Source organism: Girardinichthys multiradiatus, chromosome 23 (assembly GCF_021462225.1).
Source record: "Girardinichthys multiradiatus isolate DD_20200921_A chromosome 23, DD_fGirMul_XY1, whole genome shotgun sequence".
In the NCBI taxonomy this organism is placed as follows: Eukaryota; Metazoa; Chordata; class Actinopteri; order Cyprinodontiformes; family Goodeidae; genus Girardinichthys; species Girardinichthys multiradiatus.
The window spans coordinates 26,316,343-26,339,692 of NC_061815.1; the positions used below are offsets into that span (position 1 = coordinate 26,316,343).

The 23,350-nt window shown below is 39.5% G+C and overlaps 3 protein-coding genes across 12 annotated transcripts in view; all 3 read left to right on the top strand.

Moving 5' to 3' along the window:
- Positions 1-23,350, top strand: part of LOC124860299 (protocadherin alpha-C2-like) — a 192,052-nt gene that overhangs the window by 112,248 nt on the left and 56,454 nt on the right. Inside the window, exon 1 of one of the 10 annotated variants that reach the window (XM_047353501.1) lies at positions 10,417-12,939. The exons of 7 other annotated variants lie outside the window; for them this stretch is intronic. In XM_047353501.1, the coding sequence (XP_047209457.1) occupies positions 10,561-12,939 (2,379 nt within the window). In that variant the 5' untranslated portion in view covers positions 10,417-10,560. Of the gene's footprint in view, positions 1-10,416; positions 12,940-17,243; positions 19,477-20,334; positions 22,875-23,350 lie in introns of those variants that run through there. 2 more of the 10 variants (XM_047353509.1, XM_047353500.1) reach the window with 2 other exon arrangements.
- Positions 6,919-9,696, top strand: LOC124860308 (protocadherin alpha-10-like). The gene has a single exon (XM_047353518.1). The coding sequence runs from the start codon at positions 7,069-7,071 to the stop codon at positions 9,469-9,471; it is 2,403 nt and encodes an 800-aa protein (XP_047209474.1). The 5' UTR covers positions 6,919-7,068; the 3' UTR covers positions 9,472-9,696.
- Positions 13,574-16,166, top strand: LOC124860309 (protocadherin alpha-3-like). The gene has a single exon (XM_047353520.1). It carries the CDS (start codon positions 13,761-13,763, stop codon positions 16,149-16,151), a length of 2,391 nt encoding a protein of 796 aa, XP_047209476.1. The 5' UTR covers positions 13,574-13,760; the 3' UTR covers positions 16,152-16,166.

Below are 23,350 nucleotides of genomic sequence, written 5' to 3' on the forward strand. Positions count from 1 at the left end.
AAGAAAGGAAACATAGCTTCCGTTTATTCTGGAGATCCATTGGAGTTTGATTTTTCTTTTTGGCTCATCCGATCGGATTATGGATTCAGTTCAAGGGATTCAGGTGCTGACATTCGTGATATTTATCCTGCTTGGCTGCGAGTGGACATCGGTGTCGGGGCAGTTCTCTTACTCCATATCAGAGGAGGTAAATCCGGGGACCTCGGTGGGAAATATCGCCAAAGATCTAAATCTCGGCGTGCATGAACTGGAAACTCGTATGTTTCAAATTGTTACTGGAGCAAAGAATACGCATTTCGATGTAAATCTAAAGACAGGTGTTCTCTTTGTCAACGACAGGTTAGACAGAGAGGAGCTCTGTGCAAAAGCAACGAAATGCACATTGAGTGTAGAGGCTGTGATTAATGCTCCTTTGAAGCTTTATCGTTTAGAGATAAATATTATAGATGTTAACGACAACTATCCGTCTTTTACTAGTAATTCTCAAAACATTGAAATAGCAGAAAGCACACTACCTGGGACTACATTTCTAGTTTTATCAGCTTATGATGCTGATGTGGGAAAAAATGATATCAGTACATATAAGCTGAGTACAAATGATCATTTCTCCTTATCAGTGAACAAAGGAGAGAAAGTGTCAGCGGAACTCATTCTGCAGAAACCTTTAGACCGAGAGAAACAGTCTATTATTAGACTGACGCTGACTGCTGTAGATGGAGGAACACCAGCAAAATCAGGAACATCACAGTTAATAATAAATGTTTTGGACAATAATGATAACGTACCAATCTTTACTCAACCCTTATACAAATCAAGCATTACCGAAAATATCCCGCTTGGTACGTCGGTTTTAACAGTTACAGCGACAGACGACGACGAAGGGCCAAACGGAGAAATGTCCTACTCACTTAGCAGCAAAGACCAGGACCACATCTTAAACATATTTGAAATTGATGAGCAGACAGGTTTGCTGACAGTAAAAGGAAACATTGACTTTGAAGAGCATCCAGCTTTTGAAATCCGCGTTCAGGCTAGTGACAGAGGGTCCCCTCCCATGACATCACAGTGCAAGGTGCTGATAGAAGTGATTGATTTAAATGATAATACTCCTGAAATATCTATAACTACTCTGATTACTACTGTAAAAGAAGACACAAAATTAGGAACGGCCATTGCACTTGTGTCAGTCGTGGACAAAGATGGAGGTAAAAACGGAATAGTTCATTGCAACATAAAAAATAAAATCCCCTTCAATTTAGACACAAATTACAAAAATTATTACTCTTTAGTGGTGGATGGCCAGCTAGACCGAGAAACTAATTCATATTACAATGTAACCATCATTGCTACTGATGACGGAAAGCCGGCTCTGACGAGCACGAGGGATTTTACAGTTTATATTTCTGATGTGAATGACAACGCTCCTCAATTTTCAAACTCGGTTTTCAATGTTTATTTAAAAGAGAACACTCCGGTTGGAACAGTTTTAAAAAGAGTATCTGCAACTGATGCAGACGATGATCACAATGCTCAAGTGAGCTATTCAGTGGTCGAAGGAAGTAGTAATTTGCAACTGTTGGCGATGGTAAATATTAATTCAGAAACTGGAGATATTATGAGCTTACAGTCTTTTAACTATGAGGAGCTAAAAACATTTCAGTTTAAAGTTCGGGCTACAGACTCCGGTGTTCCTCCACTCAGCGGCAACGTTACCGTAAACATTTTTATCCTGGATGAAAATGATAATAATCCAACAATTTTAGCTCCTTATTCTGAGCACGGCTCTGCTAACAGTGAGACCATCCCCTATTCTGCTGAAGCAGGATACTTTGTAGCAAAGATCAGGGCTGTGGACGCAGACTCTGGATACAATGCGCTGCTTTCTTATCACCTGTCTGAGCCCACAGGAAACAACCTGTTCAGGATCGGAACCAGCACCGGGGAAATCAGGACTAAGAGGAGAATGAGCGACAATGACCTGAAAACTCACCCCTTGGTGGTGCTGGTTTCTGATAATGGAGAACCTTCTCTGTCAGCTACTGTGTCTATTGATGTGATGGTGGTTGAAAGCACAGCTGATGTTCAGACTCAGTTCAGACATGTGCCTATAAAGGAGGACAACTTCTCTGATTTGAACCTATATCTGCTGATCGCCATCGTGTCAGTCTCTGTGATCTTTCTGCTGAGTCTCATCAGTTTAATAGCTGTCAGATGCCACAGGACAGACGGTGATTTCAGCAGGTACAGCGCCCCCATGATCACCACCCACCCTGACGGGAGCTGGTCTTACTCTAAAGCTACTCAGCAGTATGACGTGTGTTTCAGCTCAGACACACTGAAGAGTGATGTAGTGGTTTTCCCCGCATCGTTTCCACCTGTAGATGGTGAACTGATCAGTATAAATGGAGGAGACACTTTTACCAGAACTCAGACTTTACCAAACAAAGACAAGGTAAGATCATAAGTTCGCTTTTATTACTGCGAGTTTCATTGCTAACGATTTTGGATGTTCTTCTCACCCTTTCAAGTTTTTGAGTTTGTTCAAAATTAAATATATATAAGGTGCCAGTTGAGCTGTTATGTATAATTGAACTAGTTCACACATCTTGTAGGCTGTCGTAAAATATATTCTATGAATGTCCACAGAGCAGTCACAAATGCTAATATTTTCTTGTAACTGGCCGTGGTGCTGAATCCCAAGTGTCATGATTTGTTTTCTCGTAGTCTTAACGTTATTTGTATGGAAAATGACTGTCCGTATCTTTATTTCTCTTACAAATATAGATATATATTAACTCAGTGCTTAGCTGATGTTAATTGCAAAGACATACTATTTGCTTCCATTCTAAAAAGACAGAAATACCACCAAGATGTAGAACTCGCACACAAATGTGACACCTGAAAATTATATAGTTCTTTCAGCACTATATGGATTTACCTTCTGTTTGTAGATTTTAAATTCAAATTGTATTATTATTATTATTTTCACCTTTAGATATGATTTCACTATCAATGATGCTAGTAAGTAGTTCCCTAGTAAATTAACAGAAGAGAGAAAATCATACATTTATAGAGACAATTTGGAAAGTTTTTCGGAATTTGTTAGAGTATTTAAAAAATGTGAATATAAACGTTATTTGGTGGATTTGGGAGGTTATGGCTTTTATTTAAAATTATGTTAGATTACATAATTTGCAGCTGAAATTACCCTTTATCTTTGAGACTCTTAAGTAACATACACACCATTGAATTTGATACTGGGTGTAGTTTTTGTACTTGTCCACATGGGGACATTGTAGACCGTCACATATGAAATATTTTTTTTTTTTTTTTTTTATTTGTCAGGACTCCTCCCCGAGTCAGATGCAGATGATGTTTCGCAGACATAAGAAACAAAGCGACGAGAGGCTCAAAATAGAACGCGACGAAGATTTGATTTTTTGAAGCGTTTTAAATAATTTTGTTTTAATTCTCGAACAGGATTACCTCCATCATTTTGTGTCATACCAAAAGGATTTTGAATGTATGCATTCCACGCATTTCTAGGAACATGCTTTTTCCGAGGAAAAGAAGCTCTGTGTGGATTTACCTCGTCTTTGTGCTGCTGGGTTGCTGCTGGGAAGCTGCTTTAGGACAGCTTTCTTACTCCGTTTTAGAGGAGGTGAACCAAGGGACTGTGGTCGGGAATATTGCCAAAGATCTCAGCCTAAATGTCAAGGATCTTGAAACACGTATGTTCCAGATCGTTGCAGGATCAAAGAAAACATATTTTGAGGTAAATCTAAAGACCGGTGTCCTTTACGTTAACGCGAGAATAGATCGAGAGGAACTGTGTGGTAATGATGACAAATGCTCACTGAGTATAGAAGCAGTCATTAATAATCCCTTAAAATTGTACCGCATTGAAATTCTAATTTTAGATGTAAATGATAATTCACCGAGTTTTCTTATTAATCCTCAGATGATTAACATAAGCGAAAGTACGGCAGCAGGAACTAAATTTCCACTACATCCAGCTCACGATGCAGATATTGGCAAAAACACCATACACACCTACAGACTTAGTCAGAATGAACACTTTTCTCTAGCAACGCAAAAAGGAGAGATTGTGACACCTGAACTGGTGCTTCAGAAAATGTTAGACCGAGAAAAACAATCTGCGATTCGGCTGATTTTGACGGCTTTGGATGGAGGAACGCCTGCTAAATCAGGCTCCATGTTGATCATCGTAAATGTATTGGATATTAATGATAACGCTCCTGTTTTCAACCAGACTCTCTACAAAGCCAGAGTGTATGAGAACGCAAAGCTGGGAGCACCGATTATAACTTTAAATGCTATCGATAAAGATGCAGGAAAAAATGGACAGGTAACATATTCATTCAGTGAAGTCGGTCGTGGTAAACAGACTGAGCTGTTTCAAATCGATCAAAACACCGGAACAGTGACAAGTAAGAAGAACATAGACTATGAAGAGAATAATTCTTTTGAAATTCGTGTTCAGGCCAGTGATGGAGCTTCCTCGCCAATGACTTCAAATGCTAAATTACTCATTGAAGTGCTAGATGTGAATGACAATGCTCCTGAAATTACAGTTACATCCCTATTAAATACAGTGAAAGAGGATGCATCCAGTGGCACCGCAATTGCTCTTGTTTCAATATTTGATAAAGACAGCAGTAGAAATGCAATAGTTAACTGTAAAATGTCAGAAAACGTTCCTTTTAAATTAGAGTCAAATTATAAGAACTATTATTCTTTGGTTGTGGATGGACCTCTGGACAGAGAAAGAGCGCCTCACTACAATATCAGCATCATAGCTACAGATGAAGGCAGCCCACCTCTCTCCAGCACCAGCGTCATTATTGTACATGTCTCTGATGTAAATGATAACAAACCTCATTTCACAGAAGACATTATAAACATCTTTATGAAAGAAAACAGTCCAACAGGAGCAGTTATTAAAACAGTGTCAGCAGTTGATGCAGACACTGATCAAAATGGTCAGCTTAGCTACTCACTTGTGCATGACAATAGTAACCCACTCCCACTCAGATCAATGATGAGCATAAATTCAGAGACTGGAGAAATAATCAGTCTGCAGTCTTTTAACTATGAGGAGTTAAAAACGTTTCAGTTTAAAGTTCAGGCTACAGACTCTGGTGTTCCTCCTCTCAGCAGCAACGTGACTGTTAATGTTTTAATTCTGGATGAAAATGATAATAATCCAACAATTTTAGCTCCTTATTCTGAGCACGGCTCTGCTAACAGTGAGACCATCCCCTATTCTGCTGAAGCAGGATACTTTGTAGCAAAGATCAGGGCTGTGGACGCAGACTCTGGATACAATGCGCTGCTTTCTTATCACCTGTCTGAGCCCAAAGGAAACAACCTGTTCAGGATCGGAACCAGCACCGGGGAAATCAGGACTAAGAGGAGAATGAGCGATAATGACCTGAAAACTCACCCCTTGGTGGTGCTGGTTTCTGATAATGGAGAACCTTCTCTGTCAGCTACTGTGTCTATTGATGTGATGGTGGTTGAAAGCACAGCTGATGTTCAGACTCAGTTCAGACATGTGCCTATAAAGGAGGACAACTTCTCTGATTTGAACCTATATCTGCTGATCGCCATCGTGTCAGTCTCTGTGATCTTTCTGCTGAGTCTCATCAGTTTAATAGCTGTCAGATGCCACAGGACAGACGGTGATTTCAGCAGGTACAGCGCCCCCATGATCACCACCCACCCTGACGGGAGCTGGTCTTACTCTAAAGCTACTCAGCAGTATGACGTGTGTTTCAGCTCAGACACACTGAAGAGTGATGTAGTGGTTTTCCCCGCACCGTTTCCACCTGTAGATGGTGAACTGATCAGTATAAATGGAGGAGACACTTTTACCAGAACTCAGACTTTACCAAACAACGACAAGGTAAGAGCGATGCTTTATCTTTGTGACTGCGTATTTCATTGCCTTGATTGTTAGTATGTTAATGTAATTCTTAAAAGGTATGTAAAAGTAGCTAAAAATGTTAATGAATCTGAACAAATGACTGTCTTGTCAAGTGAAAATAGACTAGAATGATTTGAATCGTACAGTGGCGATTTGTGTTTCTTTTAAAAGTGTCTGCGCGAGTCCTCACATCTAAGAGTAGCTTTCCGTGGTGCCGAAGCTTACATGTTTTCATTTGACTTATGATTCTTAGTGTTATATACTTTATCATATCTATAGACACGTTTAATATCTACATGTCATTTCCGATCAAAACCGAAAGCAATTGCATTTTTATCGCTTCCATTCTAAAAGATGCAAAAGATCGTAAATGTGCACGGATCTTAAAAATATGACGGCTGAATTCATCTAAATATTTTTTTTACTGAAATACATTAAGCCGTTGCTTATGTTTATTGTTTATTGATTTTTACTTGATATTTACTTCAGGAGAGAAAATTATTATTCATGCTTGTTAAAAGAAGTTCCCAATTTTTCAACAAAACAGCCAAAACGTATTTTTATTGAGAAAGACCGTCTGAACTTTCATTGGGTCAACAGCAAGTTCGTTACAGTTTTGTTTTTCCTTTTCTTTTATTTTTGTTCTGCTTGTTTTTTGTTTTTTTTGTTTTTTTCAGAAGCAAAGCTTATCATGTTCCTTATTTGGAAAGGATACAAGAACAACGCAATTTTATATTTTGAATATTTCAGAAATGAGCTTCCTTTCTACAAAAACACCCCCATTATTTTAAGTTAATTAAATGTTACTGTACTGGGTAGGCATTTTTGGAGCTGGGTGCAGTTTTTGCACACGTCCGCACGGGGACATTGTAGACCGTGACATCTGAATTTTCTTTTGGATTTGTCGGGACTCCTCCCAGAGTCAGGTGGTGATGATGCGGTTTCACTGACGTTTGAAACAAAGAAAAAAGAGGCTTGAAACCGAACGACGGGAGGACGCTTATGTGAAGCTTCTGGTTTTGGTTTTAGGAAGATCCCGAAATAGTATTTTTTTTTTCCATAATTTCATGGCGTAAAAAATAATTAGTTCATTTTTGTGTCCTTGAATTTACCGGAATATGCATTATCCGAGCAGAACAAGCTCTGTGTGGATTTACCTCGTCTTTGTGTTGCTGGGTTGCTGCTGGGAAGTGGCTTTAGGACAGCTTTCTTACTCCGTTTCAGAGGAGGTGAACCAAGGGACTGTTTTTGGGAATATTGCCAAAGATCTCAACCTAAATATCAATGATTTGGAGACCCGTATGTTCCAGATCGTTGCAGGATCGAAGAAAAAATATTTTGAGGTAAATCTAAAGACCGGTGCCATTTACGTCAATGAGAGAATAGATCGAGAGGAACTGTGCGGTAATGAAGCAAAATGCTCAATAAGTGTAGAAGCGGTTATTAATAATCCTCTGAAGTTGTACCGCATGCAAATCGAAATTTTAGACGTAAATGATAATTCTCCCAGATTTCTCAGCACGTCTCAGATGATCAACATTAGTGAAAGCACAGCACCAGGGACTAAATACCCGTTGCACCCAGCTCATGATGCAGACGTTGGAAAAAAATCAGTGAGTACTTACAAACTTAGTCAGAATGACCATTTTTCTCTAGCAACGCCAAAAGGAGAAAAAATAACACCAGAACTAGTGCTTCAGAAAGTGTTAGATAGAGAAAAACAATCTTTGATTCAGTTCATAGTGACCGCTGTTGATGGAGGAACACCAGCAAAATCAGGTAGTATGACAATAATAGTAAATGTTTTGGATAATAATGACAACCCCCCAGCATTCAGTCAAACTCTATACAAAGCAAAAGTGTATGAGAATGTTAAAATAGGGACATCAATAATAAGACTGAATGCTACAGATTTAGATGCAGGACAAAATGGGCAAATAATATATTCCTTCAGTGAAGTAAGTGGAAAAGAGAAAGATCTTTTTGCTATAGATGGAAATACAGGGTGTGTAACAAATAAAGAGAACATAGACTTTGAAGAAAATAATGCTTTTGAGATTCGAGTGCAAGCCAGAGATAAAGGTTACTCTCCTCTAAACTCACATGCTAAATTGCTTATTGAAGTTTTAGATGAGAATGACAATGCTCCTGAAATAACAGTAACATCCCTGTTAAATACAGTGAAAGAAGATGCGGCCATTGGCACAGCCATTGCTCTTGTTTCAGTATTTGATAAAGACAGTGGTAAAAATGCCATCGTGAATTGCAAAATCTCCAATTACGTTCCTTTTAATTTAGAGTCAAGTTATAAGAACTATTATTCTTTAGTTGTGAATGGACCTTTGGACAGAGAAAAAGTGTCTTACTATAATATCAGCATCATAGCTACAGATGAAGGCAGCCCACCTCTCTCCAGCACCAGCGTCATTATTGTACATGTCTCTGATGTAAATGATAACAAACCTAATTTCACAGAAGACATTATAAACATCTTTATGAAAGAAAACAGTCCAACAGGAGCAGTTATTAAAACAGTGTCAGCAGTTGATGCAGACACTGATCAAAATGGTCAGCTTAGCTACTCGCTTGTGCATGACAATAGTAACCCACTCCCACTCAGATCAATGATCAGCATAAATTCAGAGACTGGAGAAATAATCAGTCTGCAGTCTTTTAACTTTGAGCAGCTAAAAACATTTCAGTTTAAAGTTCAGGCCACAGACTCTGGTGTTCCTCCTCTCAGCAGCAACGTGACTGTTAATGTTTTAATTCTGGATGAAAATGATAATAATCCAACAATTTTAGCTCCTTATTCTGAGCACGGCTCTGTTAACAGTGAGACCATCCCCTATTCTGCTGAAGCAGGATACTTTGTAGCAAAGATCAGGGCTGTGGACGCAGACTCTGGATACAATGCGCTGCTTTCTTATCACCTGTCTGAGCCCAAAGGAAACAACCTGTTCAGGATCGGAACCAGCACCGGGGAAATCAGGACTAAGAGGAGAATGAGCGACAATGACCTGAAAACTCACCCCTTGGTGGTGCTGGTTTCTGATAATGGAGAACCTTCTCTGTCAGCTACTGTGTCTATTGATGTGATGGTCGTTGAAAGCACAGCTGATGTTCAGACTCAGTTCAGACATGTGCCTATAAAGGAGGACAACTTCTCTGATTTGAACCTATATCTGCTGATCGCCATCGTGTCAGTCTCTGTGATCTTTCTGCTGAGTCTCATCAGTTTAATAGCTGTCAGATGCCACAGGACAGACGGTGATTTCAGCAGGTACAGCGCCCCCATGATCACCACCCACCCTGATGGGAGCTGGTCTTACTCTAAAGCTACTCAGCAGTATGACGTGTGTTTCAGCTCAGACACACTGAAGAGTGATGTAGTGGTTTTCCCCGCACCGTTTCCACCTGTAGATGGTGAACTGATCAGTATAAATGGAGGAGACACTTTTACCAGAACTCAGACTTTACCAAACAAAGACAAGGTAAGACTAGATCTCCATCCTTGTTAATGCCTATTTATATGTTGTGGTTTTGTCTATGGAATCCCGAAAGCATAGTTGTGTGTAACTTTGCTCATGTAATTTTATGTGGAATTACTTTGTAGCTAAGTCTTTGATAAATCTGATTTATTAAAGACCGCGTTACGCTTGACTTCATGGGTTATTTCTTTGTTGCATACCCGTCTTTGCCACTACACTGCTGCTTATGTCTTTGGGTAACCTTTCGTTGTTCCAATTTCACCTATGCTAATTTTTATTTCTTTAAGTGTTAATGTAATATGATTCCAATATAGTGTATTTTTTTAGCATTAATTTTGTTAGACCAAGTGTATGTATGTATATTGTATCTTCTTTGCATTTCATAATTTGTTTTCAGTTTTATTATTTTATTATTTTTATTTAGAAAATATTGAGAAAAAAAAACAAAACTTTTTTGACTTTTCCATATCGGGATATTATAATTTTTCTGTTTACATTCAGGAAATGTTTTAATTTAAATAAAACTACTGCTTGTCAAGATGATTCCTCCATCCATGGGGATTAAAATAATCTCAGATTTATTTGGTATAGTATAAACAGAGGAAAAACCCGAACATTCAGCCTTCAGAATAGTTAAACAACTTTGTTTGAGCTCTTTCCTTTTTGCTCATCCAAAGTTAAAGCTAATATATTTTGCTGAACCTAATGAGTGACTATTTATTTCAGAAATATTCAAATTGGTGTGTTGCATAGGTACTTGAAATTAAACCTCTTCTTTTTTGTGGGTCTTGCTTAATAAATCAAGTAACATTAAATGATAGTTTTTGTTTGTCAATCTTGGGTGTAGTTTTTAACTTATCCACAAGAGGACATAATGGACCGTCACATCTGAATTTCCACTTTAGCTTATCGTGACTCCTCCCAGATTTAAAGGATGAAGATGTTCAATGGTTTTGAAACAAAGAGAGGCACAGGGAGTAGGGTAAAGACCTGAGGACTATTTCTCCCCGGAAATACATTTTTTTTTTTTTGTTTATTTATTCTGTGTAAAGGATTGGTCTGATGCTATCGTCACCTAACCGAGAAAATTTCCTTATACGTTTTCATTGAACTGGGAACATGTATTTTCAGAGCAGATCGAGCTCTGTGTGGATACACCTCGTCTTTGTGCTCCTAAATTGTTATTGGCAAGCGGTTTTGGGACAGGTTTCTTACTCCGTATCGGAAGAGGTAAATCTTGGGACATCTATCGGAAATATTGCGAAAGATCTCAATCTTAATGTCCAGGAGCTGGAATCCCGTTTGTTCCAGATCGTTGCGGGATCAAGGAGAAAATATTTCGAGGTAAATCTAAAGACTGGAGTCTTGTATGTTAATGAGAGGATAGATCGGGAAGAACTCTGCGGCGAAGAAGCCAAATGTGCAATCAATGTTGAAGCAGTTATTAATAATCCACTGAAACTGTACCGCATAGAGATAACAATATTAGATGTCAATGATAATTCTCCGTCTTTTCTTACCAAGACGCAGGAACTAAACATTACTGAGAACACAGCAGCGGGGACAAAATTTCCTCTGCATCCTGCTCACGATGCAGACGTAGGCAGAAACACCATACACTCATACAGGCTAAGTCAAAATGAGCATTTCTCTTTGGAAACACAGAAGGGAGAAAGTGTAACACCCGAACTAGTGCTTCAGCAAGTTTTAGACAGAGAAAAGAAACCTGTCATTCGGCTCAGCCTAACTGCGTTGGATGGAGGAACGCCAGCTAAAACTGGAACAATGGCTTTGATAATAAATGTGTTGGATATTAATGATAACGCACCTGAATTCAGTAAAACTCTGTATAAAGCCAGTGTGCATGAAAATGTCACGATAGGCACGTCAATAATTACACTTACTGCTAAAGATTTAGATGCAGGCATGAATGGACAAGTGTTATACTCATTAAGTGATGTCGGGAGGGGAAAACCAAATGAGATTTTTGCAGTTGATAAAATAACCGGAACAGTAAAAAATATAAAGAACATTGACTTTGAAGAGAATAATGCTTTTGAGATTAGGGTACAAGCCAGTGACAGAGCAGTATTTCCTATGACCTCGCATGTAAAATTACTGATAGAAGTTCTAGATGTGAATGACAATGCTCCAGAAATTACAGTTACATCCCTGTTAAATACAGTGAAAGAGGATGCCTCTACAGGCACCGCCATTGCTCTTGTTTCAATATTGGACAAAGATAGCGGTAAAAATGCAATAGTTAACTGTAAAATGTCCAAAAACGTTCCTTTCAAATTAGAGTCAAATTATAAGAACTATTATTCTTTGGTTGTGGATGGACCTCTGGACAGAGAAAGAGCGCCTCATTATAATATCAGCATCATAGCTACAGATGAAGGCAGCCCACCTCTCTCCAGCACCAGCGTCATTATTGTACATGTCTCTGATGTAAATGATAACAAACCTCATTTCACAGAAGACATTATAAACATCTTTATGAAAGAAAACAGTCCAACAGGAGCAGTTATTAAAACAGTGTCAGCAGTTGATGCAGACACTGATCAAAATGGTCAGCTTAGCTACTCGCTTGTGCATGACAATAGTAACCGACTCCCACTCAGATCAATGATGAACATAAATTCAGAAACAGGCGACATAATCAGTCTACAGTCTTTTAACTTTGAGCAGCTAAAAACATTTCAGTTTAAAGTTCAGGCTACAGACTCTGGTGTTCCTCCTCTCAGCAGCAACGTTACCGTAAACATTTTTATCCTGGATGAAAATGATAATAATCCAACAATTTTAGCTCCTTATTCTGAGCACGGCTCTGCTAACAGTGAGACCATCCCCTATTCTGCTGAAGCAGGATACTTTGTAGGAAAGATCAGGGCCGTGGACGCAGACTCTGGATACAATGCGCTACTTTCTTATCACCTGTCTGAGCCCAAAGGAAACAACCTGTTCAGGATCGGAACCAGCACCGGGGAAATCAGGACTAAGAGGAGAATGAGCGACAATGACCTGAAAACTCACCCCTTGGTGGTGCTGGTTTCTGATAATGGAGAACCTTCTCTGTCAGCTACTGTGTCTATTGATGTGATGGTGGTTGAAAGCACAGCTGATGTTCAGACTCAGTTCAGACATGTGCCTATAAAGGAGGACAACTTCTCTGATTTGAACCTATATCTGCTGATCGCCATCGTGTCAGTCTCTGTGATCTTTCTGCTGAGTCTCATCAGTTTAATAGCTGTCAGATGCCACAGGACAGACGGTGATTTCAGCAGGTACAGCGCCCCCATGATCACCACCCACCCTGACGGGAGCTGGTCTTACTCTAAAGCTACTCAGCAGTATGACGTGTGTTTCAGCTCAGACACACTGAAGAGTGATGTAGTGGTTTTCCCCGCACCGTTTCCACCTGTAGATGGTGAACTGATCAGTATAAATGGAGGAGACACTTTTACCACAACTCAGACTTTACCAAACAAAGACAAGGTAAGATCATAGTTAAATTATTTGTTAACATCTACCTTTATATATCTTATTGTTTTTCTATGCAGATGCATTTGCGCCATCTGGCTATAATAAATTCTCCTGTATCAGACTTTCGCAAACAAGCCGCTGACTTTTCTTCAAAGTTATAAAAAGTTGATGATACGAGGGTTGTGAAGAAGGGAGGTATGTTCGGCCGTGTGTGATATCAAATGCCGAATACTTATTACCGCTATTCGTGGTTCTGAAACAGTCTTCATCAACGGTCTGTTTTTCTTGTGATCTCACAAAAAGGCCACATTCATGTATGTAATATTCATAGATACGTCATCTAACAGCTTTAAACACGAGACAGTAATACCAAATACCAGATGGCACACCGGTTCCCAAAATATAACTAACCAAATAAATGAATTATTTTTTTTTGTTCATCTTTTATTATTCATCGAAGTTAAATAAGCTTTTTCTTTTTGTCCAGACAACTTATTTTTCTACTTTCCAAATATCCCAAAGTGTAAAAAAAAAAAAAAAAACTAAAACAAATAAATAAACCAGTAAATGATTAAATAAATAACGTTTTATACTTTTCCTCGCCAAACGTTTAAGGGAGGGGTTTCTAGCAAATCTCCACTCAGTCAAGGATTCCTCTTTGCTCTGTTACAAAGAGGGGTGTGGAAACAAAGGACGGTCGTCGTATGTTTCGTTGCCATCATGGCGACATTTTCATTCGAAATAATTGCTGTCTGATTAATTTCCTCTATTTTTCACCATACGGCAACATGTTATTCTGATTTGTCCGTGCGCCTTGCCATACATCTGAAATTATGCATCTAGTGGATAGACCGAGCTTGATATGGATTTTTTTCTTGCCTGCGCTGCTGGACTGTTATTCAGACCCTGTATCTGGGCAGCTCACTTACACCGTTGCAGAGGAGTCAAAGATCGGGACTGTTTTGGGAAATACAGCAAAAGATCTGAATATCAACGTCCAGGACTTGGAGACGCGCATGTTTCAGATCGTTGCTGGGTCTAAGAAAAAATACTTCGAGGTAAATCTAAACACCGGTGCCTTGTATGTAAATGAAAGAATAGACCGAGAGCAGCTCTGTGGCGAAGAACCAAAGTGTTCACTCACTGTAGAAGCAGTCATAAATAATCCTTTAAAACTCTATCGTATTGAAATTGTGGTTTTAGATGTAAATGATAACTCGCCAATATTTCCCAGCATGTCGCAGATGATTAATATTACCGAAAGCACAGCAGCAGGAGCCAAATTTCCGCTGAAACGGGCACACGATGCAGATGTAGAAAAGAATTCTGTTAATACATACAAGCTTAGTCAAAATGAGTATTTTTCTCTGAATATACATAAGGGTCAGAGCATGACTGTCGAACTAATACTACAGAAAGTACTAGACAGAGAAAAACAGTCTCTGATCCAACTGACGCTGACTGCCATCGATGGAGGAACACCAGTTAAATCAGGAAGCATGACAATTACAGTAAACGTGTTGGATGTTAATGATAATCCTCCAGTTTTTAGCCAAACGCTGTACAAAATCAGTGTGTATGAGAATGTTAAGATTGGAACCTCAATAATTACTCTAAATGCTACGGACTTAGATGCGGGACAGAATGGCCAAATATTATATTCTCTGATTGAAATAGACCAAAGAAAACAAACAAACTTTTTTACTATCAGCGAAAAAAATGGCACCATAACAAATATAAAGAACATAGACTTTGAAGAGAATATTGCTTTTGAGATTCAAGTCCAAGCTAATGATAGAGCAAACTCTCCTCTCACTTCAAATGCAAAATTACTAATTGAAGTTCTAGATGTGAATGACAATTCTCCTGAAATTACGGTTACATCCCTGTTAAATACAGTGAAAGAAGATGTGGCCATTGGCACGGCGATTGCTCTTGTTTCAGTGTCTGATAAAGACGGAGGTAGAAATGGCGTTGTGAGCTGTGAAATTTCTAACGATGTTCCTTTCAAATTAGAGTCAAATTATAAGAACTACTATTCTTTAGTTGTTAATGGAGTCCTTGACAGAGAAACAGCACCTCACTACAATATCAGCATCACAGCTACAGATGAAGGCAGCCCACCTCTCTCCAGCACCAGCGTCATTATTGTACATGTCTTTGATGTAAATGATAACAAACCTCATTTCACAGAAGACACTATAAACATCTTTATGAAAGAAAACAGTCCAACAGGAGCAGTTATTAAAACAGTGTCAGCAGTTGATGCAGACACTGATCAAAATGGTCAGCTTAGTTACTCGCTTGTGCATGACAATAGTAACCCACTCCCACTCAGATCAATGATGAGCATAAATTCAGAAACAGGCGACATAATCAGTCTGCAGTCTTTTAACTATGAGGAGCTAAAAACATTTCAGTTTAAAGTTCAGGCTACAGACTCTGGTGTTCCTCCTCTCAGCAGCAACGTGACTGTTAACGTGTTTATTCTGGATGAAAATGATAATAATCCAACAATTTTAGCTCCTTATTCTGAGCACGGCTCTGCTAACAGTGAGACCATCCCCTATTCTGCTGAAGCAGGATACTTTGTAGGAAAGATCAGGGCCGTGGACGCAGACTCTGGATACAATGCGCTGCTTTCTTATCACCTGTCTGAGCCCAAAGGAAACAACCTGTTCAGGATCGGAACCAGCACCGGGGAAATCAGGACTAAGAGGAGAATGAGTGACAATGACCTGAAAACTCACCCCTTGGTGGTGCTGGTTTCTGATAATGGAGAACCTTCTCTGTCAGCTATTGTGTCTATTGATGTGATGGTGGTTGAAAGCACAGCTGATGTTCAGACTCAGTTCAGACATGTGCCTATAAAGGAGGACAACTTCTCTGATTTGAACCTATATCTGCTGATCGCCATCGTGTCAGTCTCTGTGATCTTTCTGCTGAGTCTCATCAGTTTAATAGCTGTCAGATGCCACAGGACAGACGGTGATTTCAGCAGGTACAGCGCCCCCATGATCACCACCCACCCTGACGGGAGCTGGTCTTACTCTAAAGCTACTCAGCAGTATGACGTGTGTTTCAGCTCAGACACACTGAAGAGTGATGTAGTGGTTTTCCCCGCACCGTTTCCACCTGTAGATGGTGAACTGATCAGTATAAATGGAGGAGACACTTTTACCAGAACTCAGACTTTACCAAACAAAGACAAGGTAAGAATGTAACTTCCCGTCATTGACATAACCTGAACGTTTCTACCTGTTTCTCCAAATTTATTTTTATTTATTTTTGAAGTGGTTTAATTTGATGATTGCAGTTATGGCAGGTTTAGATTTTCTACTGAAAATTCTTCGAGTTCTATCCATTTATGTAACACTCAAGTCTCTGCCATCACATAAAAGATAAAAGATTGACATAGCGATTATTGTTTAGGATACTAAACTGCGTGCTATTTGTGTGATATACGGCAGTTTGGTGTTAAATATCTTGTGTTAATAAAATAAAATGATGTCGTGTACATTTATGCAAGATAAGCTCTACTGAAAATGAAGCATTAGCGTTAGAGTATTTGTTTTCCTCTGAGAGACTACTGTAAAGTGAGCTTTTTAATGTCAAGAAACCGTTAAAATTTTATGTGGTTTTCTTCAATGCTCCAGCGTTACTTACTGATGCATAACAACCTTATATTTTCGTTAACAATACATCAGAATGGCTTTAGCTCCTTGCCCCTTGCCGTTGAATATCACGCTGCACCGCAGTAATGATTACTCTCTCCATGGTTCTGAAGTATTTTTCCATTTGCATATTCCTACAACTTAAAATAATTTGACATTATACAAAACAAAAGAAACTATCTTTATCTATTAACATAGTGTTTCATTAAATACACTTTTTTAACAGGCAGATTTTTTTTTAGGATTTTTGGTGTCATACAGTACCTCCAAACGTCCATTAGGCGACAGTCTAGACCGTAGCACCGACCAGGGTTCGTTGATGTGTGAAGGCACCTCCCATGCCGAGTGCATCCATCTTTATCTGGGCTTTGTTAGGCTGATACGCAATTGAAGAGAGCAATATTTTTAATTCGGGTCGGTAAAATGTTTTCCTCTCCATGAAGCAGGGATATTCTAAGCCTTCATACAGATCTATGTTTTGTTATCTTTGGACGGAGCTATGCATCCGCTGGGAAGAGTGATCTCATTTGGAATATATCTGCTGTTTGTTTCCTTGGAGCATAACTGTGGAGCAGTGTCTGGGCAGCTTTCCTACTCCGTACAGGAAGAGGTAAACCCGGGGACTTCAGTTGGCAATTTAGCAAAGGATCTCAACCTTAATGTGCCGGATTTGGAATCACGTATGTTTCAGCTTGTAGCCGGATCAAAAAGAAAGTATTTTGATGTAAACTTAAATTCAGGATTGCTTTACGTCAGTGAGAGGATCGACAGAGAAGTGCTTTGTGCGAAGGCGACAATATGCACAATAAATGTAGAAGCTGTGATTAACAATCCACTCAAACTTTATCAGATTGAAGTTATTATTCTTGATGTAAATGATAACCCGCCTGCTTTTAGTGCGAAATCCCAAACTATCGACATAGCAGAAAGCATTGTGGTAGGAGCAACATTCCCTGTACTGTCCGCATACGATGCTGATGTGGGGAAAAACGGTATAAGCACCTATAAGCTAAACCCTAACGAATATTTTTCTTTAACAGTACACAAAGGTGAGAGTGTATCAGCTGAGTTAGTCCTGCAGAAAGCTTTAGATCGTGAAAAGCAGCCTTTAGTTAAACTCACGCTGACTGCGGTAGACGGGGGGACACCAGTGAAATCAGGTACATCAGAAATTAGTATTCGTGTGCTTGACATTAATGATAATATCCCTACTTTTGTTAAAGCATTGTATAAAACAAGCGTTACAGAAAATACACCCGTCGGAACGACAATAATAACGGTCACTGCGAATGACGCCGATCAGGGATTAAACAAAGAAATTGTTTATTCGCTGAATTCAAACGATCAGGACCACGTTTTAGAAATATTTGAAATTGACACCAAAACGGGAACCATAACAGTTAAAGAGATTATAGACTTTGAAATAAATCCTGCTTTTGAGATTCGTGTGCAGGCTACAGACAAAGGCCAGCCTCCGCTTACAGCTCAGTGTAAAGTCCTGGTGGAGGTGGTGGATGTAAATGACAATGCACCTGACATCACTGTCACGTCACTACAAAGCAGGGTCAAAGAGGACGCTGAAATTGGCACTGCAATAGCACTTGTTTCAGTTCTTGACAGAGACGGTGGCAAAAACGGCGACGTAAAATGTGAGATTTCCAACACCGTTCCCTTTAAATTAGAGACAAACTATAAAAATTATTATACATTGGTTATAAGTGGTGCTCTAGATAGGGAATTAATTTCCCAGTACAACATTACTATTAAAGCTACAGATGAAGGGAGCCCTCCTCTGTCTAATACAAGCATTGTTTCGATTCAAGTTACCGATGTAAATGACAACGCGCCGCTGTTTTCTGAGACTGTAATTAATATGTATGTGCAAGAAAATAGTCCGGTTGGTGCAGTTTTGAAAACGGTATCTGCAACTGATGCTGATGCTAGTGAAAATAGCATGGTGAATTATGCAATAATCAGTAACAGTGATTTCGTACCGCTGTCAGCAATGATTAACATCAACTCAGAAACAGGAGATATAATTAGTTTACAGTCTTTTAATTATGAGGAGTTAAAAACATTTCAGTTTAAAGTTCAGGCTACAGACTCTGGTGTTCGTCCTCTCAGCAGCAACGTTACCGTAAACATTTTTATCCTGGATGAAAATGATAATAATCCAACAATATTAGCTCCTTATTCTGAGCACGGCTCTGTTAACAGTGAGACCATCCCCTATTCTGCTGAAGCAGGATACTTTGTAGCAAAGATCAGGGCTGTGGACGCAGACTCTGGATACAATGCGCTGCTTTCTTATCACCTGTCTGAGCCCAAAGGAAACAACCTGTTCAGGATCGGAACCAGCACCGGGGAAATCAGGACTAAGAGGAGAATGAGCGACAATGACCTGAAAACTCACCCCTTGGTGGTGCTGGTTTCTGATAATGGAGAACCTTCTCTGTCAGCTACTGTGTCTATTGATGTGATGGTGGTTGAAAGCACAGCTGATGTTCAGACTCAGTTCAGACATGTGCCTATAAAGGAGGACAACTTCTCTGATTTGAACCTATATCTGCTGATCGCCATCGTGTCAGTCTCTGTGATCTTTCTGCTGAGTCTCATCAGTTTAATAGCTGTCAGATGCCACAGGACAGACGGTGATTTCAGCAGGTACAGCGCCCCCATGATCACCACCCACCCTGACGGGAGCTGGTCTTACTCTAAAGCTACTCAGCAGTATGACGTGTGTTTCAGCTCAGACACACTGAAGAGTGATGTAGTGGTTTTCCCCGCACCGTTTCCACCTGTAGATGGTGAACTGATCAGTATAAATGGAGGAGACACTTTTACCAGAACTCAGACTTTACCCAATAATGAAAAGGTAAGATTATAATCAAACATTTAACTTAAGTTTTTTTGTTAGTTTTGTTTTGTTTTGTTTTTTATTACGTTTGCATAACAATGGCATTAATAAGGACTATGCAAGTCTTGTGTCGTTAAAGTAATCTGCAAAAGTTCTTGTGGTTGTCGAATGGCTTGGCTTTGTGCTTGAGATGCCTGCTGAACTGTGTTTCGCTCTCCAAGGTGCTTAATATGAGTTTTGAATGTATTTTTTCCCCCAGTGACTACATTGACAGGATATTGTGTGCCAAATTCATGTTGAATTATACATTATAAAATTAACATTGTTTATATGTGTGAAATATTTTAGCGTACACAAATATTTATCTGTCAGCGGTGTAAAGAAACGCATCAATGGTTTAATTTAGACAAATATGCTTACTGCGAATTTTTCCCGTTGGCGACAATTTGCTTTAAATAACATTCTGAGGTAAATTTATTTTGTATACAAAGCACTGTTGATGTTTAGCTCTGTCGCTTAATGAAAGTTATAACTGTTTCTTAATGAGGAGTCGAAAAGAAAAAAAAACGACATCTTCTGACAATAGTTTATTATAATCTGGCCGAGAGCTGAATGCTTAAAGAGAGCGGTTCACAGGTAAATAACTGCTTGCAGCGGAGGGGTGGGCGTAGCAGAACACGGAGGAAATGAACACAAATCATTACAGTTTTAATTGCTCTATAAAAACTATTTACACGCACATCGTCCCGCCCTTCTGCCGTCTTCTTTTTTCTTTTTCCTTCCTGTTGAGTGTAGTTTTTCAAAATTACCACGCCGCGACGCTATAGACCGTAACAATAAAATGGTAACTCTCCTCGCAGTGTAAAAGAGGACTGGCTGTGAATTTCAGCACAAAGAGATCAGGGAACAGACGGAAGGACATTAAGGAGTGCACGTCAACAAAGCCAGGGACTGCGACTTGAATTTTGGACCCATCTGATCCATCTGTGTCAGATGCAATATAGTGGAACTATACTTTGATCGGTTAAAACGGAATTATGTTATCACCAAATGTCCGGCGTCCTGCTGTTACATATTTTGTGTTCGCACTGATGTGTTGTTATCGGGAGGCGGCGACGACACAGTTGTCTTATTCTGTATCAGAGGAAGTAAAACCAGGCACTAATGTCGGAAATATTGCCAAGGATCTTAACTTCAATGTGCAGGATTTGGAGACCCGCTTGTTTCAGATTGTTGCATCTAAAAAGAAACACTTTGAGATAAACTTAAAGACCGGATTTTTGTATGTCAGTGAGAAAATAGATCGAGAAGAGATGTGTGCAGATGAACCTAAATGCATTGTTAGCTTGGAGGCCGTAATAAACAACCCGTTGAAGCTGTACCGCGTGGAGATAGAAATCAAAGACGTCAATGATCATTCTCCTTCTTTCAATGCGAAATCCCAGCTGTTGGATGTCGCAGAAAACACTTCCCCTGGGTTTAAATTCGCCTTATCGGAAGCAAGCGATGCGGATGTAGGTAAGAATGGGGTCAGTGGTTATAAGCTCAGTCCGAATGAATATTTCAGTCTTGTCACACACAAAAGGGGAGACAGCATATCTCCAGAATTAGTGCTCCAAAAAGCCTTAGATAGAGAGACAAAGACAACTATAAAGCTCCTGTTAACTGCATTCGATGGAGGCTCTCCTCCAAATTCAGGTGCATCAGAGATTGAAATAAATGTACTAGACAGCAACGATAACGCACCTATTTTCAGCACTAGTCTTTACAAGATCAAAGTGCTGGAAAACGTCGCAGTTGGCACTGCAATCTTGACTTTAAATGCCACAGACGCTGATGAAGGAGCAAACAGTGAAATAGTGTACTCTCTTCGCAGTAAGGATCAGGATCATGTTCTTGAAATTTTCAGAATAGACTCTGTAACAGGGATCATTTCAATAAACGGTAAAATTGACTATGAAGAAAAAAAAGCTTTTGAGATCCGAGCAGAGGCAAGAGACAAAGGCCAGCCTCCCATGTCTGCTCACAGTAAAGTTCTGGTTGAAGTTATTGATCTTAATGATAATACTCCTGAAATCACTGTGACCTCACTTACGAGTACTGTCAAGGAAGATGCTGCTGTCGGTACTGCTATTGCTCTTGTCTCCGTTCAAGACAGAGACAGTGGTAAAAATGCTGAAGTTACATGTCAAATTCTAAATACAGTTCCTTTTAAACTTGAGAAAAACTACAAAAACTATTTTTCATTAGTTGTTGATGGACATTTAGACAGAGAGGTTACCTCTCAGTACAATGTAACAATATTAGCTTCAGATGAGGGGCATCCTCCTCTCTCAAACGCCAGCGTTATCAGCGTTTTTGTCTCGGATGTTAATGACAATGCACCAAATTTTCAGGAACCTGTTATACACGTTTATGTTAAAGAAAACAGTAAAGTAGGCACAGTAATTAAAACAGTGTCAGCAGTCGATGCTGACATAAACAAAAACAGCCAGGTGAGCTATTCGGTGCTAGAAACTAAAAGTGAAGGACAGCACCTATACTCAATGATAAACATTAATTCAGAGACTGGAGAAATAATCAGTCTACAGTCTTTTAACTATGAGGAGTTAAAAACGTTTCAGTTTAAAGTTCAGGCTACAGACTCTGGTGTTCCTCCTCTCAGCAGCAACGTGACTGTTAATGTTTTAATTCTGGATGAAAATGATAATAATCCAACAATTTTAGCTCCTTATTCTGAGCACGGCTCTGCTAACAGTGAGACCATCCCCTATTCTGCTGAAGCAGGATACTTTGTAGGAAAGATCAGGGCCGTGGACGCAGACTCTGGATACAATGCGCTGCTTTCTTATCACCTGTCTGAGCCCAAAGGAAGCAACCTGTTCAGGATCGGAACCAGCACCGGGGAAATCAGGACTAAGAGGAGAATGAGCGACAATGACCTGAAAACTCACCCCTTGGTGGTGCTGGTTTCTGATAATGGAGAACCTTCTCTGTCAGCTACTGTGTCTATTGATGTGATGGTGGTTGAAAGCACAGCTGATGTTCAGACTCAGTTCAGACATGTGCCTATAAAGGAGGACAACTTCTCTGATTTGAACCTATATCTGCTGATCGCCATCGTGTCAATCTCTGTGATCTTTCTGCTGAGTCTCATCAGTTTAATAGCTGTCAGATGCCACAGGACAGACGGTGATTTCAGCAGGTACAGCGCCCCCATGATCACCACCCACCCTGACGGGAGCTGGTCTTACTCTAAAGCTACTCAGCAGTATGACGTGTGTTTCAGCTCAGACACACTGAAGAGTGATGTAGTGGTTTTCCCCGCACCGTTTCCACCTGTAGATGGTGAACTGATCAGTATAAATGGAGGAGACACTTTTACCAGAACTCAGACTTTACCAAACAAAGACAAGGTAAGAAATGCACTTTTTTTTGTCCGTAATTTGAAAGATTTTAAGTTTAGTAGTGTGTTAAAATACCTGCCACAATAATTGCACAGAGGATTTTCAGTGTTAGGTGGTCACATTAGTTTGTTAACAGTTTAGATATGCTTAACAAAGTAATCACTTCAAAACTTAATTTGCAGTGCTTCGTTGTATTTTTTATTTATTTTTTGTTTTTGGCAGTGCTTTATAAAATCACGTGAATTTTTAGGAATCATTTGTTTTGCTACAGCTTTATGAATTCTATAACAAAAATAAAAACATAAGAATTTTGTTTTATTGTTTTTAAAATAAATCAATAAATCAAAATAACTGAATGGCAGAAGGGAACTGGGAAATTATCAATGCGCTGTCCGTGGTTCTGAGACGTTATTTCTCTATGCTCTCTATTAAGAATCAAGAGCTGTTCTCGGTGCTGATTTTTTGCAGTCCAATTTCATAATCTG